Below are 15,390 nucleotides of genomic sequence, written 5' to 3'. Positions count from 1 at the left end.
ATATATGAAACCTTATGCCACATGCTATAGTGGCTTCTAGTTGGATTGAGTGGTAGAATAATGTTTTCTTACAACACCAATTAATGTGGCAGCTAGAAAAACAAGTAGGGTAGATGCACAAGAGAGTTATTAATGTTTTCGCCCAAGAGTTCATGAGGATTTTCACTCCATTAAAAAGAAACCTTCTAACACAACTCCATATTTTGAATACTTAGTTAAATCCCATGTCAAGGTTATTGAATTTTATAGATCCAAAGATGATCAAAATAGAGCTGCCTTCATTGACTCAAAGTTGGTAATACATTATTTAAAAAAGATATAAATCAAAACAAGGCCATTCAATGTATTCATTAAAGGCTTACTATCATTCGAGCAAGATATATGGTAATTTTAGGTGTCTACAGTAATTTTAGTGGTTTATCCTTCCATTATGTTATTACGAGGAGGTCTATATGAAAGAGGTAAGTACCATTGTAAGGATAGCTCAAGAATATGTTATTTATTTAAGATCTTTTGGAGATATACCGTGAAATGACTTCCTCCATAATGAGTATTCTAGAATGATGCCCTACATTAAGGGTTTATTCTATTTCTACATATATTAACTAATAAGACACTTTGATCCATAAATGTTTTATATTGAGTGTGGTCTATCTTTTATGCTGTAGTATTCTATGTATGCATCTTATCAATATATGAAAAACTACTTAGATGCACATTACTTTTGGTTACACTACTAAGATGAATATTGCTTTTGATAATAAGAAATAATCCTGAAACATGATGATTTGTAAGTCATCTTCATTAAATTGATATTTCAATTTTCCACCCAACGATTGAAGTCAAATAACATAATCACCAATATGCTCATTGTTCTTTTGAGTACATCTAATAAGATCATTATAAACGCCATGGGTGATACCAAGTAGAGCAGAACTTTTAGGTGTCTACAGTAATTTTAGGTGTCTACAGTAATTTTAGTGGATTATCCCTGCATTATGTTATTAGGAGGAGGTCTATATGAAAGAGGTAAGTACCATTGTAAGGATAGTTCAAAAATATGTTATTTATTTAAGATCTTTTAGAGATATATCGTGAAATGACTTCCTCCATAATGACAATAGTATTCTAGAATGATACCCTACTTTAAAGGTTTATTCTATTTCAACATATATTGACTAATAAGACACTTTGATCTCGCATTTAGTCATCTTCTTCAAAAGATCTCAAGCATATCGCGCACACAAAATCCTCAGACATCTTAATCAACTTCTCTGCAACATTTCGAAATGTAATGACAGGCAACCTATTTTTAATCATCTCACCTGAAGAAGAATTTGTTGTAGCTCTCGTCATGTGGGGGATCGCTGAGGCCAAGTATAGCAGAACTCTGGTTATAGTGATATTACGGCAATTTACAGGAAATCCCATGGCAGAGGAATCTTCCAGAAAATGTATGATAGAATGTGAGATGATCTGCAATGTTGTGACGTTTTCTTGTACACAAAGATACCAAAAAACCAGACGGTATTGTCAATATAACCTGCCTTTTTTCCGGGACGTCCTTAGCTAGACTATTGCTTTATGTACAATTCAATGTTGTTGCGCTCATTCCAAAGAATTATCAGTATTTTTAGGGAATTTTGCAAAGGACCAAGTAAATGTTAACTTTGATTCTTTTATTTATTTTGAGCAAAATGTATATAATATTTCTTTTACCTATCATTCATGGGTATTTCATGCAATTTGATACATGTCTTAATTTTGTATTCTGATCCATGTCTTATTCATGCACGCAGTTTCATATATAATTGTTTTTAATTTTCTTCGTGGATCTAATTTTTGCATCACTGAAGGTTAATTTTGTGGTCATTGACTTTGATATTTTATTTTAAAAAATTTAAAATTGTTCGATGGTCTCTTTTATTTGCACATCTTAAATTGATTAAGCATAACATTCACAAAATTTGATGCTATGTGGTAGTATTTAAAGGGATTCAATTACATTTATTTCTCCACCAATCATCTCAAGCGTTCTCTCTCATCTTTTAGCATTGAAGGAATAGTTAACTATAACACTCTTAAATTTGGTGCTTTAAAAAGAGTAAACAATCTAATTATATTTCTAGGGGCTAACCTTTTCAACCCATTGAACTTGTCTCCTTGAGACAAATGACAACCTTTTCAAGAGATTTCTATTGGGTAGCTCTTAAATTACCAAAATTAGTAGAATAGACCAAGATTATTTGTGTGAGCAACAAAGTAGAGTTTTACCTTGCATAGGGTCAAATCCACTCACATTTGTACGGGTTGAATTTTTCAAATTAATTGAATGTGTCTCTTGGTAACAGAATGACAACCTTTCCAAAGCATTTATATATTTTTGCTAGCTCTTAAATCAACAAATGTAGTAGAATGAACAAAGATAATTTATGTGAGCAATAGAGTAGAGATTTATCTTGCACAAGGTCAAATCCACACCATAAGACATGATTGCAATAAAAGACCTAATCCAAATAGTTAGGCCCGACTTGTAATAAAGTAGAAGATTCACACAAATCTTAAATATTTTTTTGATAGAAAAGTGATAGTTTTTTAACATGCATTACTATAATCCTAAAATCTTCATTGTTGACATGCATTCTTTAGTCATGGTGTTAGGTACCACCCTCCTTGGTATTTACTTTCCTAATTTAATTATTGTAAATTACTAAATTATTGATCCCAACTGATATAAATTAATCTTAGATTAATTTATGATTATGTGTATGCACATTATAAGATTAACCTAAATTAATCATAAGAAAAAGACTATTTTCGTGTGCATTCTTAATAACCCATCAAATCTTACACAACCTAGTTTGTTTCTAGGTCTCAAATCTGAAATTTATAATATCTTGATTCACTTTTTCAAATTTGAACCTCTTTATTGTCGTTTGCTTCAATGCTTTCACATTGTTATTTCTTTTTCTATTAGAGATTGTGAGCTTTTTACTTTCAAGTTTGATATATGACTGATATTTTAAATTTTTTAATATATAAGTGTGCTTTTAAGCTTTGTTTCCATATCTTTTATTCATGTCACAAAACTATCTAGATCCTAATCTTTCATTGTGATAATAAACTCTAACATGATCCAAATGAATAAATATGAAATCTATATTGATGCGCATAATAAGATCACTAAAGAATATAATTGTAATACCCATATAAACAACCAAGACCTTGAAAATGAGTTAGTTTGAATGATATAGTTTCTAAGAAGCCTTATAAAGTAATAAGAAAAATTTTAAAACATCAATTAATTTTTTATCTTAAAGTTAATTCTTAAAAAACCATCTTATTATACATTTATTTTGCTTGTGATTTGTGATTAAGCATTATAAATAAACATAATACCATTAAAATAATAAAATGATCCTCACATTTGTGTAATACAACTGTACAAAACTATAAATATCTGTGCAAACTCATTAAATGGTTAAAACTTTGTAACACAATTAAGGCTATCAATTTGTGTTACTACTATATTCATAATTTCCACGTTTCCTGCCATATTTTGTGGATTCTCAAGGAAAACTCTTTAGATTTGTTCATCACGATTAGCAGTGATTGTTTTCCCTCGGATGATTTGTCTCCTACGTTTGTTTCATCCTCCAATAATATATTTCATAACAATAACAAATGTCACGAATTTCAAATACAATAGTATGGTTTTTTAAGGTGCCACCTTAACTCTCATTGATGAACGGGTTTTGAAAAATCTAATCAGGAGTATCCTAGCACTTCTTTAATGTATCATTGTTGCAAATGAGGATGATGATAGTATCGAAATGAGCCTTAAAGTTTGTTATAAAATTTTATGGTAAATATAATATATATATATATATTTATTAAAATATTTTATATATAATCTATAATAGCAATTGTACCTTAGTGTGCATTGGGCATGTCGAAGAGGTTAAGAATGTCAATTAGGAAGAAATTTGGTCTATTTTTCTGCATGTAGTTGTTGTAGGTGATATCAATTAGTAGGAAGAGATAGACGGGTAGAGAGAGATGGAGTGATGATGAGAGAGAGAGAGAGAGATGGAAGAAAAAGCATGGAGAAGTAAAGATTGAGAGGCAAATAGATATAGTTATGGATTAAAATAGATAGAGCTCGGTGTGCTAGATTGGATTCATACTTGTTACAACAAGGATTCAAAAGAGGTATTGAAAATTGAAAACTATATATGAAAATAGAAGATGATCATTAGTTGTTTGTAGTTGTATATGTTGATGATATCATCTTTTGTTGAAGGAGTGAAAGAATGTGCAAGGAATTTGTAGAGGAAATGCCAAAATAATTTGAAATATCCATCAAGTTTATCATATTTATATTCATAGGACATGTGTATGGTGTGAAGAAAGGATGCTAAGGGTTAAGCATATTATGACAAACACACATCACTTAATTGTGAGGAAATATATAGTTCAAAAAAGTTCAAAGTTTTTCAACAAACAAGAATTGTTGTTGATTTCAATTCTTTAGAAGAGAGAGGAACCTACACAAATAGACTTAGCCTCATGAAAAAGACTCCTAAAAGTCAATAAATAGCCTTTAAATGAAATAAATATACTCTCTGAATTGCAAGGGACCACCTATGCAATAGAAGTAGGCTCCCACTCTCGAACTTCTATGGGATAATGATACTTTGGACACATAAGGCTATTTGTTGTTATTTGCGCTACATAAGAATGTATGCCTATATGCCTAAACTAAACATTAGAGATAGGAGAATCAAACACATCATTTTCTATATTTTCTACCTTCCATTTCAGCTCATAATTTATTTGGAGTAGGAGCTAAGGGAATAAATAGTGGAGAGAAAAAGTGAGAAGGGTTGTTCTTTTGATAAAGTCCTTTTCTTCTACATTGCATTGTTGGATTGTTGGGACTATTGGCTTTATCTCTCTTTTCATGTGCACTACACTATTGGATTATTGTAAGTAGGTGATGACTTTCTATGGGGATAACATGATGAGAATAATCTAAAGAAGTTGATTGTTTCTATCTTCAATGAGGAAGGAATTGAATCAAAGAAATTGTATGGAATCAAGCTAGATTATAATCAGAAAAAAATAGTTTTCACATTTGTGAGATTTATGAACCTCCATAGTTGTTATAACCTAGCTTCTAAAACATGGACGAGTTTAATCTAGTCTATAAGAAGGTTGTAGTCATGGTTATTATTGTTTTTGAATTAGATCGTGTGAGAGTGTTATCCTAAACATTGATGTCAAAAAATCTCACATATAGTCTAATCTATAAACAAGAGTGGATGGATCTCATTGTGGCATTTGAATCATCGATGCAAAAAACTCTTAAATAGTTTAATCCTAGAAACAATAGTGATCAAAATTATGGATTGTGAAATTTTGATAACATTAGATTGTAAAAATCAAGCTCAAGAAAATTTAGAAGCCTGAATCAACATAAGAAGAGTTAGAGATGGAAGTTCAAATCATGGAATGGTCTCTCTGCTCAAGAAAATATTGTAGCAAAAGCAATCAAAAGAATTGGATTAAGGGTACTAAAAGATCGTAACTTGGATTTGGAAGTGCTTCTTTCAACTTTGAATGTCTTGACTACTTAGCACTAATTGAAGGAACCTTATAGATCAATCTAAAGTTGCCATAAAGACAAATATAATTGAACATGCCTAAGAGCTTGGAAGATAATGATATGAAATTGTACGAGTTTATGGAAATAGCCATTCAAAGTAGTGTTAACGAAGAACTTGATTTGACCGAATGAATTTTGATTGCTAAAATAATTCAAGTTCAAAAGCAAACAATAACAATTGTATACGCTCATGCCACTCCCTCTCAACTTGATTCTAGATCCACACCGATTAAAGGAAGGAAACCAATAACTATTGAATTCAAAGGAAACTAATCAGTGTCACATCCCTCACCATAGGGGTAGCTATAACTATAGAGAAGATTTTAAAGATGGAGTTGATGTCAGTTATGGAAGTAGCAGTGCAATTACCAGTCAGAAATAAAATTCATGCTCCCATCAAATAAAACACACAGAAGTTGTTGGAAAAGATAGATAGAAGATAGCATGGCAATTAAGAGTGAAAAGGGTATCTTGCCATTAATAAGACATGGGCAATGGCTATGTAGGTAGTGCTGGAAGAAATGGACCTGACAAGTTCATTTTGTTTATTATTTATGCAAAACCAGTATATAGAAGCAAGGCTCGGCAATGAGAGTATTTACAATTTTTTTTAGAATATTTCCATATGGCGGAGGATATGCATACTCGAGATTAGGTGGAAAATGATATGCATACTCGAGTTGAGGCAAGGGGTTTGCCAACAAATTTAGGCTATCTCATGTTAATTGTTGATTCTCAACTTCTCTTTTCTAGCTAGACTGCACTTTCCCAGAAATTTTATCCTGTTCAATTATGATTTTCCTCAAGCAGTTGTGGCTTCATTTTCTCCTAAATCGACTAGATGCAAGTAGTATGGGTGTACATCAAATCAAACAGATAGAAAAAAAAGTCATTAGAAGAAAAGGGAAACCATTGAAACTATCTAGAACACATGTATGTAAAAATATATGGGAACATTCAGGAGGCATAAAAGTTGGGCAAAATCCATAGAGAAAAGACGTGTTCTCATGAAATACCAGAATTTCAGAATATGCACAAAATTGATTTGTTGAAAAGGTATAGAATCTTTCAAGCAAATACAATTGCAAGGAAGTAAAACCTAGACACTACCACCTTCGCCATCATCCTCCCTCCTTGTGTTGAAATGAGAGTTGTTCACAAAGCAGAAATGAAAGAAGTAATGGTAGCTGATTTTGCCTAGATGACATTGTTCAACTTGGGTGACAAAATCTTAGCTTGTTCGAAGTCGAGGGCCTCACAGAAGCGAGTTCCATGTGTTATATATTCCATTTGAAGGAATTAGAGAGAACAACTTGCAGGTTTGATTTTGAACTTGGCCCTCAGCAAGTGTATCAAAGTAGCGAATACTGTCACTATTCAAAATCATTGCAAGGAAGAATGAATGCAAAAAACCAACAAACCGACGAATAAAAAATAGTGGAAATTCAACGATTGGGATAGGTTTAATCATCTCGCATCCCCTCTCAAACAATCTACAACATCAATGCTCAAAGTCAGCTGCTCAACTTCAGATAGGAAATGCCTACGGCATAATAAATATTATAAAAAATATAATCTAATGGTGTATTTAGATTAAAACAACCCAACAACCAATAACAAAATCGGTTTCTAGTTGCTTTCAAAAGTGGTCAATTAATTAACAAATAATTGTCCTTACTCTAACTAATTAGTTAGTAAAACAATTATTTACTGATTAATCACATCTGGACAAACAGCTGTCCAAAGCTAACAAACTAACAGAAATTGCCTGTCACAATGCAAATATTCTTAAAAGTCTTATGGATTAAGCTCAACAGGATTCATAAGCTCACTAAGATCAACCTTTTCTTGTTATTATTTAATGCTCCCCAGTTAGTCCAACTATTAATTTATGAGGATTACTTTTCTAGTGTTATCTTTTATGTTGAACCCAAAATGAGCAAGTATCACTAAATATTCTTGTCTAGGTAGAGCTTGCAAGTCTCCTTGTTCCTTATTGGGTTTTGGCCTATCTAATAAATTATGTAACTACTACAACATTTTATTTACTATCATCCCAAAAAATATTTCTAGTTAGCTGTACCAAAAGGTTTGTGTTGAGGTCTAGATTTGACCTCTATCTTTTATGAGTATGTGGAGATTCACACAAGTATCTCCCATTTTACATAAATGATTGCCTCCCAAGCCTGTATTCAATATATAGGCCCTTCAACTAGTAAAGAAGGTTAGAGCATCATGCGTAGTAAAAATACAACCTCCAAACCCATGAAAATTAGTGAACCATACCTTGGAATCACCAAGACTAATTATTAACTTTGTAACAAAAAATAAGACCAAATAAGTAAGATTCCAAACTTTGTTTGAAGCATATGTATACTTATTGATAACCTATCATACCCATTCCATGAGTTGCCACTTTGGATCTTTGTTAGACACCAAAATGATCTCTTTTAATAAAAAGACAGTAATTTTTTCAGAAATATGCATTTATTATTTAATGGACTTAAATACCATACTTTAAGATTTGACTTGTTTAGGTGGCTCATTTGAAATTACACTAACTTTTCCATTATGACCCACCTATAAGTCCGACTCTCTAAGTTCAAATGAACCACCTAAACAAATAAAAGCTTAGAGCATGTTGTTTAAGTCAAACTATTTAAATGTATACAACAGTACTTTATTGCACACTTGATATTAGAGAAGAACTTTTTTTTTAGGGCGTAGTTTGCTATCTTTCTTCATTGCAAAATAGCATAAAATGACTGATCCAATCAACCAACATGATATCAAATAGCATAAAATGACTGATCCAATCAACCAACACTCTTTGATTCTAGTTTTACAATTGAGAATCAACATTGTGTTTCAATCCATGGAAGAGTAAATAAAATTGTAAAAATGCACAAGAATATAACAATCTAACCATAATTTTGAAAAGCGTTCATCTGCAAGAACATTTTGGGTCAGATCAGATTCATGGATGAATTTCATGAATTTAAATGGACTTCAATATCACACATTAAAATTTGACTTGCTTAGGAGGCTCATATGAAATTATACTAACTTCTCTAATCTACAACCTACCTATAAGTCTGACTTTCTAAGTTCAAATGAACCACCTAAACAAATAAAACCTTAAGAATATGTTGTGTAAGCCAAGTTCTGTTCAAATGTATACAACAATACTTTATTGCACACTTGATATTATAGAACTTTTTACCAATATGATAGCAAATAGCATAAAATGACTGGTCCAATCAACCAATACTCATTAATTCCAGTTTTACAATTGAGAATCGACATTTTGTTTTAATCTATAGAAGAAGTAAATGAAATCGTAAAATGCACAAAACAAAACATTCTAATCATTATTTTGGAAAGTATTCATTTGATTTGAGTCAAATTCGACTCACAGATGGATGAATTTAATAGATTAAATCCCATAACGTGAGTGATTTAGATACATACTTATTCAAAATGTTATAATCTGCTATATAAAAACAAATATGCAGATGTCTATGCATTCTCACATCATTTATAAACACGTTCAATCGGTGGAAGCAGAGGACATCTGCAGAAAGGGCAGGTATCCTCATTAACATCAATCCATTTATCCAAACAATTTCTATGAAATATGTGGCAGCAATTGTAAAGTTCTCGGATTTCGTCATCTTCTTCAAAAGATCTCAAGCATATCGCGCACACAAAATCCTCAGAAATCTTAACCAACTTGTCTGCAACATTTCTAAATGTAATGACAGGCAATCTATTTTTAATCATCTCACCTGAAGAAGATGCAGAAATGTCAGAGGGAATTTGTTGTAGTTCTTGCACCAAATAGATCTCATCCTCTGGGGGTTCGCTGAGGCCAAGAGCAGAAAGAAAGCAACAAAATCCAGTCTTTATATACAACATGGCCGATGCCAAGTAGAGCAGAACTCTGGGTATAGTGATATTACGGCAATTCACAGGAAATCCCATGGCAGAGGAATCCTTCAGAAATGTAGGATAATATGTTAGAAGATCAGCTTTTACTTATAGAGAAAGATAGAAAAAAAGAGAGAGTATTGTTCGTCAAACATTGTGAATATTACGTGCTCTGGCTTTTTCCGGGACGTCCTTAGGTAGACTATTCCTTTTCGAAGAACTCAATGTTCTTGCCCTCGTTCCAAAGCAGCAATTATTCTAATATTTTCAGTTTACCGAGTAAATGTTTACTTTGATTTTTTTAATTTATCGTTTACTGTGCATGTTTCAATTCTTGTTCTCACATAATCTTCTCATTACTAATTTTAAAGAAATAATAAAAATTATTATTAATATAAATTCATTAATAAATTTCACATATATCAATAGTTATTCATCTCTACCTTCATTAATTAGAATTTTTAGACTTTAATTGGAGGAGTTGTTCAACTTTATTGGTATCCATACCGCATGACTATTGGGACATTTCTAAATCTATTGGCAATTTTTGAGGTGGTTCTAGTGCACTGTTATTAGGGCATCTTTAAGTAGGTATCATGCAACCCTTTGAAATAACCACTTTTTGATGCTTGCACACATAACTGATCCCACAATGCGTTTTGTTACTACCCAAAAGCCAGAACAATAGCTAAAAGCAATTAAGTCGCATATGAAGATAACAAAACAAAATGTAGAAATCCAATGTTTTGTTTAGAGTCTCTCAATTAAGTCGCAAATGAAGATAACAACTATTGGCATCTTCCCTATCATTCATAATTTGATACATGTCTTAATTTCATTCTAATCATATTAAAACATTGTGGGACAATTAATATTTGTTGTTTGACTAGGTGGTGGCTGTCAATTTGCATTATTAATTTTTTATAATTTGCACGTCTCCTGCCATATTTTTTGGAAAAGAGGTAGATTGCATATACGACAAAACAGGATTTGCAGGTCGTCTTTTTTATTTTCTGATAATGACGTCACAGGGACGACGTAGTTGCAGCTGCAGAATTTCGTCACAATTAAGTTAGAGCTTTCGACAAAGGCTATGAATTTCAAATACAATACTATTGAATACGATAGATCCAGAGGTGATCAAGTTAGAGCTTTCCTTTATTGGATCAAATATGGTAATAAATTCTAGTTTTTTTCTTAAACCTCTGTGCATCAAACAAGTTAGGACTCAAATCAAAACCATTCAATATACTCATGTGGAAGACTTACTAACCACCTCGATATATCCAGATCTTTTTGAATTATTATAGGCTAGTTTTTCAAGTGTAGGAAGAGACCATTAAGAATGCTCAAACTCTACTACAATTCTTAGATATTGTTTCTTTCAACTTGAGCCACTTCACTCAAATAGCTTACGATTAACCATTTACTTTAGATGACTAATATAAATCTCTTTCACTTGGATGGATGACATCACATTGTGGAATATCCAAAATGATTTCTTTAATCTTTTTAACATCTGGATCGAAATCAATAGAATTTATTAACATAGATATAGCATGAAAACATAAACATACAACATATCACACAAAGAACACCAGATATGACGTGAAAAACCTAAGAAGGGAATTTAAATCATAGAGAATATTAGTTCTCAATACTAAACACCGGTTAAGGTGATTTTTACAAAAGGTGGCTCATTGCTAGAATGCTCACTGTAGGTGGGCTCACTACCCAGAAAAGACTCATTGCCAAAGAAAGAGAGAAAGAGAGAAATAATCCACCTCTGAAACACAATCTGCACAAACTAGACTGCTTCTGGTGCCTCAAAACCAACACACTCACTCGCATCACTAATAGTCCGATCTTTCCTTTCCAATCTTGCATATCTTCAAAACAATGTCACACTTTTTCTACATCTAACACAATTAGATTATCCTCATATATATATTGTCTTCTGGGAAGCATAATCTTCCAAGTCGGCCAAGAGATGGATCTAAAATAGGTCAACATTAAACATTCTAGTGGTGGGAAGGAATGAGTAGCAGACCACACCACAACACACATCAACGGTCAGATCAATACATTACAATCATGAAAAATTTCGGACCCAAAAATCATGATACACACACTACACCACAAAACGCTACACATCCTCGAATTCTAAACTCAATCTGGACCCAAACACCATCACCCAATGCAACAAAGATAAGAACGGGACCAAGATACACATGAATGCCATCGATCAACATCATATCTAGTAACTTGAAATATCCGAATCACCAACACATCTTTCAGAGCATCAAAGATTCGGGGAACACATATTTTGGATCACCAACACCAAGAACAACAAAGACATCAATGCCAACCGATATGTTGACATCAATGACAGCCACTTAACAACACCGTCTCATCTGCAACAATCACATTTGCAACACACATGTGAGTTCTTCAAGGCTACATAACACTTCATTGGTCTTAGCCTTCTCTAGGTATGCTAAGAGGCTTCTCAAAATAAGTCATAGGGACAAGTTATCAACCATGAAAATAGGAGGCTTCATCTTGGTCACATTTCTCGATGGTGAAAAAAAGTTATTTCCAACTTTAAGCCAACTTATGATCACAAATGAATTTTAGCATTTTCAATTGAAATTTATTTTTTCTTAACACGTTCTAGCTAGAGTCATTCTAACTAAACTAGACCATCACAACTTTTTCAAGTAGAAGTGTTCAATAAATACATATGTAGTATCACTTTCAAGAGACCAATTTATAAAAAGCTAATTTTATTTGAGACACTTGATGCTCTCACATGAATAAGATTTTTATTTTTTTTCTGTAGATCTATAAGTATAATTTATTTTTTTAAAATATTTTATTTAGTGCTTATATTTTTTATTGTTAAAAATTAGGCCATTCACACCAAAATTTTAGGTTGATTATCTTTTAAAAAATATACATGATACACTAAATGAGAGATTTCATGTTGAGAAAATATATTTCTTTTTGTTTTAGATAAATAGTTAAGACAAAATCTATGTATGATCAAAACAATAACATTTTCAATGTACACACAACTTTTAAGATTTAATACAGAAAAAATGAAGGAAAAAAAATGAAATTTATTATATAAAAAGTGACATCCCACTTAAAATTAGTTTTTTAACATTTTATTAGCAGCTAAATTTTAGCACCAAGTTCACAAAAATACATTCAAATTATTTTTAATATAAAGACGTAAACATAAAATACACTAAAGATATCTACTTTTTATTTATTTATATCATTTCAAAATTCAAAACATATATGTTACATTTTAGCTATTCATGTTAAAAAATTAGATGAGTGTTGCCCATTTCATTTGTAAAAGCAGAACACAAATTTGAACTTTCAATCTTAATACTTTTTACAATATAATGGCCAATGCCACAAGTGATGATATCCATCCACCATCTTCTTCCTTCTATTATGTATCCAAGATGATGAATTTTATTAAGAGATGACACATTCTTGATAATATCATTTGCATTTAGGAAGGTATAGAGAGGGTTAAAACTTCTTCATAATGCATCATATTCCTCACTTCGTGGATTTTAAGAAAACTTAAAATAGCATTTGATTGCATATTCTTTCTATTATTAAATCTCTAAGATTTAGAAATTTCTTTTTAATTAATCCTCAAATCCTTTTGTGGATGCTTTAGTCTACATTTTCATTAATATAATTATTTTCAATGGTTTAGGGCTTTTGAGATCCATAGAATGGTGTTTCCCGCTTTCTTTGTCTCTAAATGTTACTAAACCAAGGGCTATTGAGAAAATAAGTTCCTGTCAAAGATTGGACGAACATGGCAACAAAGTGATGACTAGTCAAATGTAATAACTGAAAGTAATTTAAGCTCTAAGTATAAAAATAGTGTGAACTGACAAAACTCATTTTAAGTTGTACCAATAAAGAAATTTTATTGTTCTTTACATCAAAGAGTCGAAATTGGTTATGCGAAAATTTTAAATTTTTTTGTATATGTTTAGTGCTATTGAAATTATTAAATTTTTTTATGCATTGCATATATTTCAGTTGCTCATCACTATATATCACCTATATTTAATCTGATTCATAGAAGTTGGACAATTCATAAATAAGTATTCTCGCACAATGTTAATGGATTCCTATAAAAATGGTTCCTTGCTTTATAAAAATTTGGAGCCAAAAGCCTTCTCCATCCTTGGTTCTCTTAGTATGGGTAGAAACACAATTTCTATATTTGCATCTTCGTAGGTTGTAAACTAGAATGAAATGTTATTTGATTTCAATTTGAAAATATCAAATGAAATAGAAATTAATGGGATATGAAATAAATTCAAATTTGAAGAAAACATGAGATCTAGATCTATGCCAAGTTAAAATATGAACATTAATATTAGATGTATGCTAAGTGAATTAAACATGAGAGCTTGGTACTTTAAAATAATTGAAATTGAAATAGACAATATAATCATAAGGACGTGTTTGGCTAAGAATATGAGATTGAAAGAGGAATATGAAAGGATAAAAGAAAGCTCCTAAAATTGATCTCTAACAAATGTTAGTGTTTAGGTTCAAATGCTCATGTCTAGGTTTGGGAACTAATATATGGGTTCCAAGTACTCATGTATAGTAATGGTCTCAAGTTTAATGATGAGGTTTGAGAAAGACAAGGATGAAACCTTGTAGAAAGAAGAAAAGAAGAGAATCCAAAATAAATTTATTTGATGTTGAAGTGGAAAGGTTGATGGAGGAGTAGTTGGTTGCACAAAGAAAAGAAGATGAAGAAGGGCCATTGGTGACACATGACTTTGACTTTGATAATTCTTATTATAGTGATTTGCTTGTAGGCATAGGTATCATTAAGTGATGGTATTCTATCTCAAAGAGTTTATTCTATTTTACATATATTAGCTATTAGCTATTTGAATACCTTGATTTGCAAATGTCTTCTATTCTATGTGGTCATTATTTCTATTTATATGCATGCATCTTATGAATATAGGAATAAACAGAAGTTATCCCTCTCAGAACATGATTTATAACTCATCATCATTTAATTGATGATTGAAATCAAATAGCATAATCTTACTCCTTATAACTCTTTTGAATACATCAAATAAGATAATTAATGCAATGTATATTCCCATGTTTATAGGAATGTGTTGTAATAAAGCAATAACAAGATCATCAAGGAACTTGATTGATTAAACCTAGAAATAATGAATCAAGCTTTCGTTTTAATCCCTGGAAGAGTAAATAAAATGCACAGAAATACAACAACCTAACCCTCATGAAATGATCAGTAAGAGTTATAATGCATACTGATTTCATCATCTTCTTCAAAAGAGCTCAAGCAACATTACGGTAATGTAATGACAGGTAACCTATTTTTAAGCATCTCACCTGAAGAAGAAGATGCAGAAATGGAAAAGGGAATTTGTTGTAGTTCTTGCCACAAATAGATCTCATGGGTATAGTGATATTACGGCAATTTACAGGAAATCCCATGGCGGAGGAATCTTCCAGATAATAGGCCGCTTCAGTTGTGCACATAAATGTATGATAAAATGTGAAATGATCTGCTTTTTCTAACATTGTGAATACAGCGTGCTCTGGCTTTTTCGGGACGTCCTTAGGTAGACTATTCCTTTACGTACAATTCAATGTTCTTTCCCTCATTCCAAAGAATTATCAAAGTATTTTAGGGAATTCTTTTAAAGGACCAAGTAAATGTTGACTTGATTTTTTATTTATTCTGAGCAAAT

At 31.5% G+C, this 15,390-nt stretch overlaps 1 protein-coding gene across 1 annotated transcript; it reads right to left on the bottom strand.

Moving 5' to 3' along the window:
* Positions 1-9,202: 9,202 nt before the first annotated feature.
* On the bottom strand, positions 9,203-9,652 carry LOC131037200 (brassinosteroid-responsive RING protein 1-like). Its single transcript, XM_057969269.2, has one exon. The coding sequence runs from the start codon at positions 9,650-9,652 to the stop codon at positions 9,203-9,205; it is 450 nt and encodes a 149-aa protein (XP_057825252.2).
* Positions 9,653-15,390: the final 5,738 nt, after the last annotated feature.

This window comes from Cryptomeria japonica, chromosome 3 (genome assembly GCF_030272615.1).
Source record: "Cryptomeria japonica chromosome 3, Sugi_1.0, whole genome shotgun sequence".
Taxonomy (NCBI): Eukaryota; Viridiplantae; Streptophyta; class Pinopsida; order Cupressales; family Cupressaceae; genus Cryptomeria; species Cryptomeria japonica.
The sequence above is the reverse complement of the archived record's forward strand: the minus strand, read 5'-3'. Positions and strand labels throughout refer to the sequence as shown.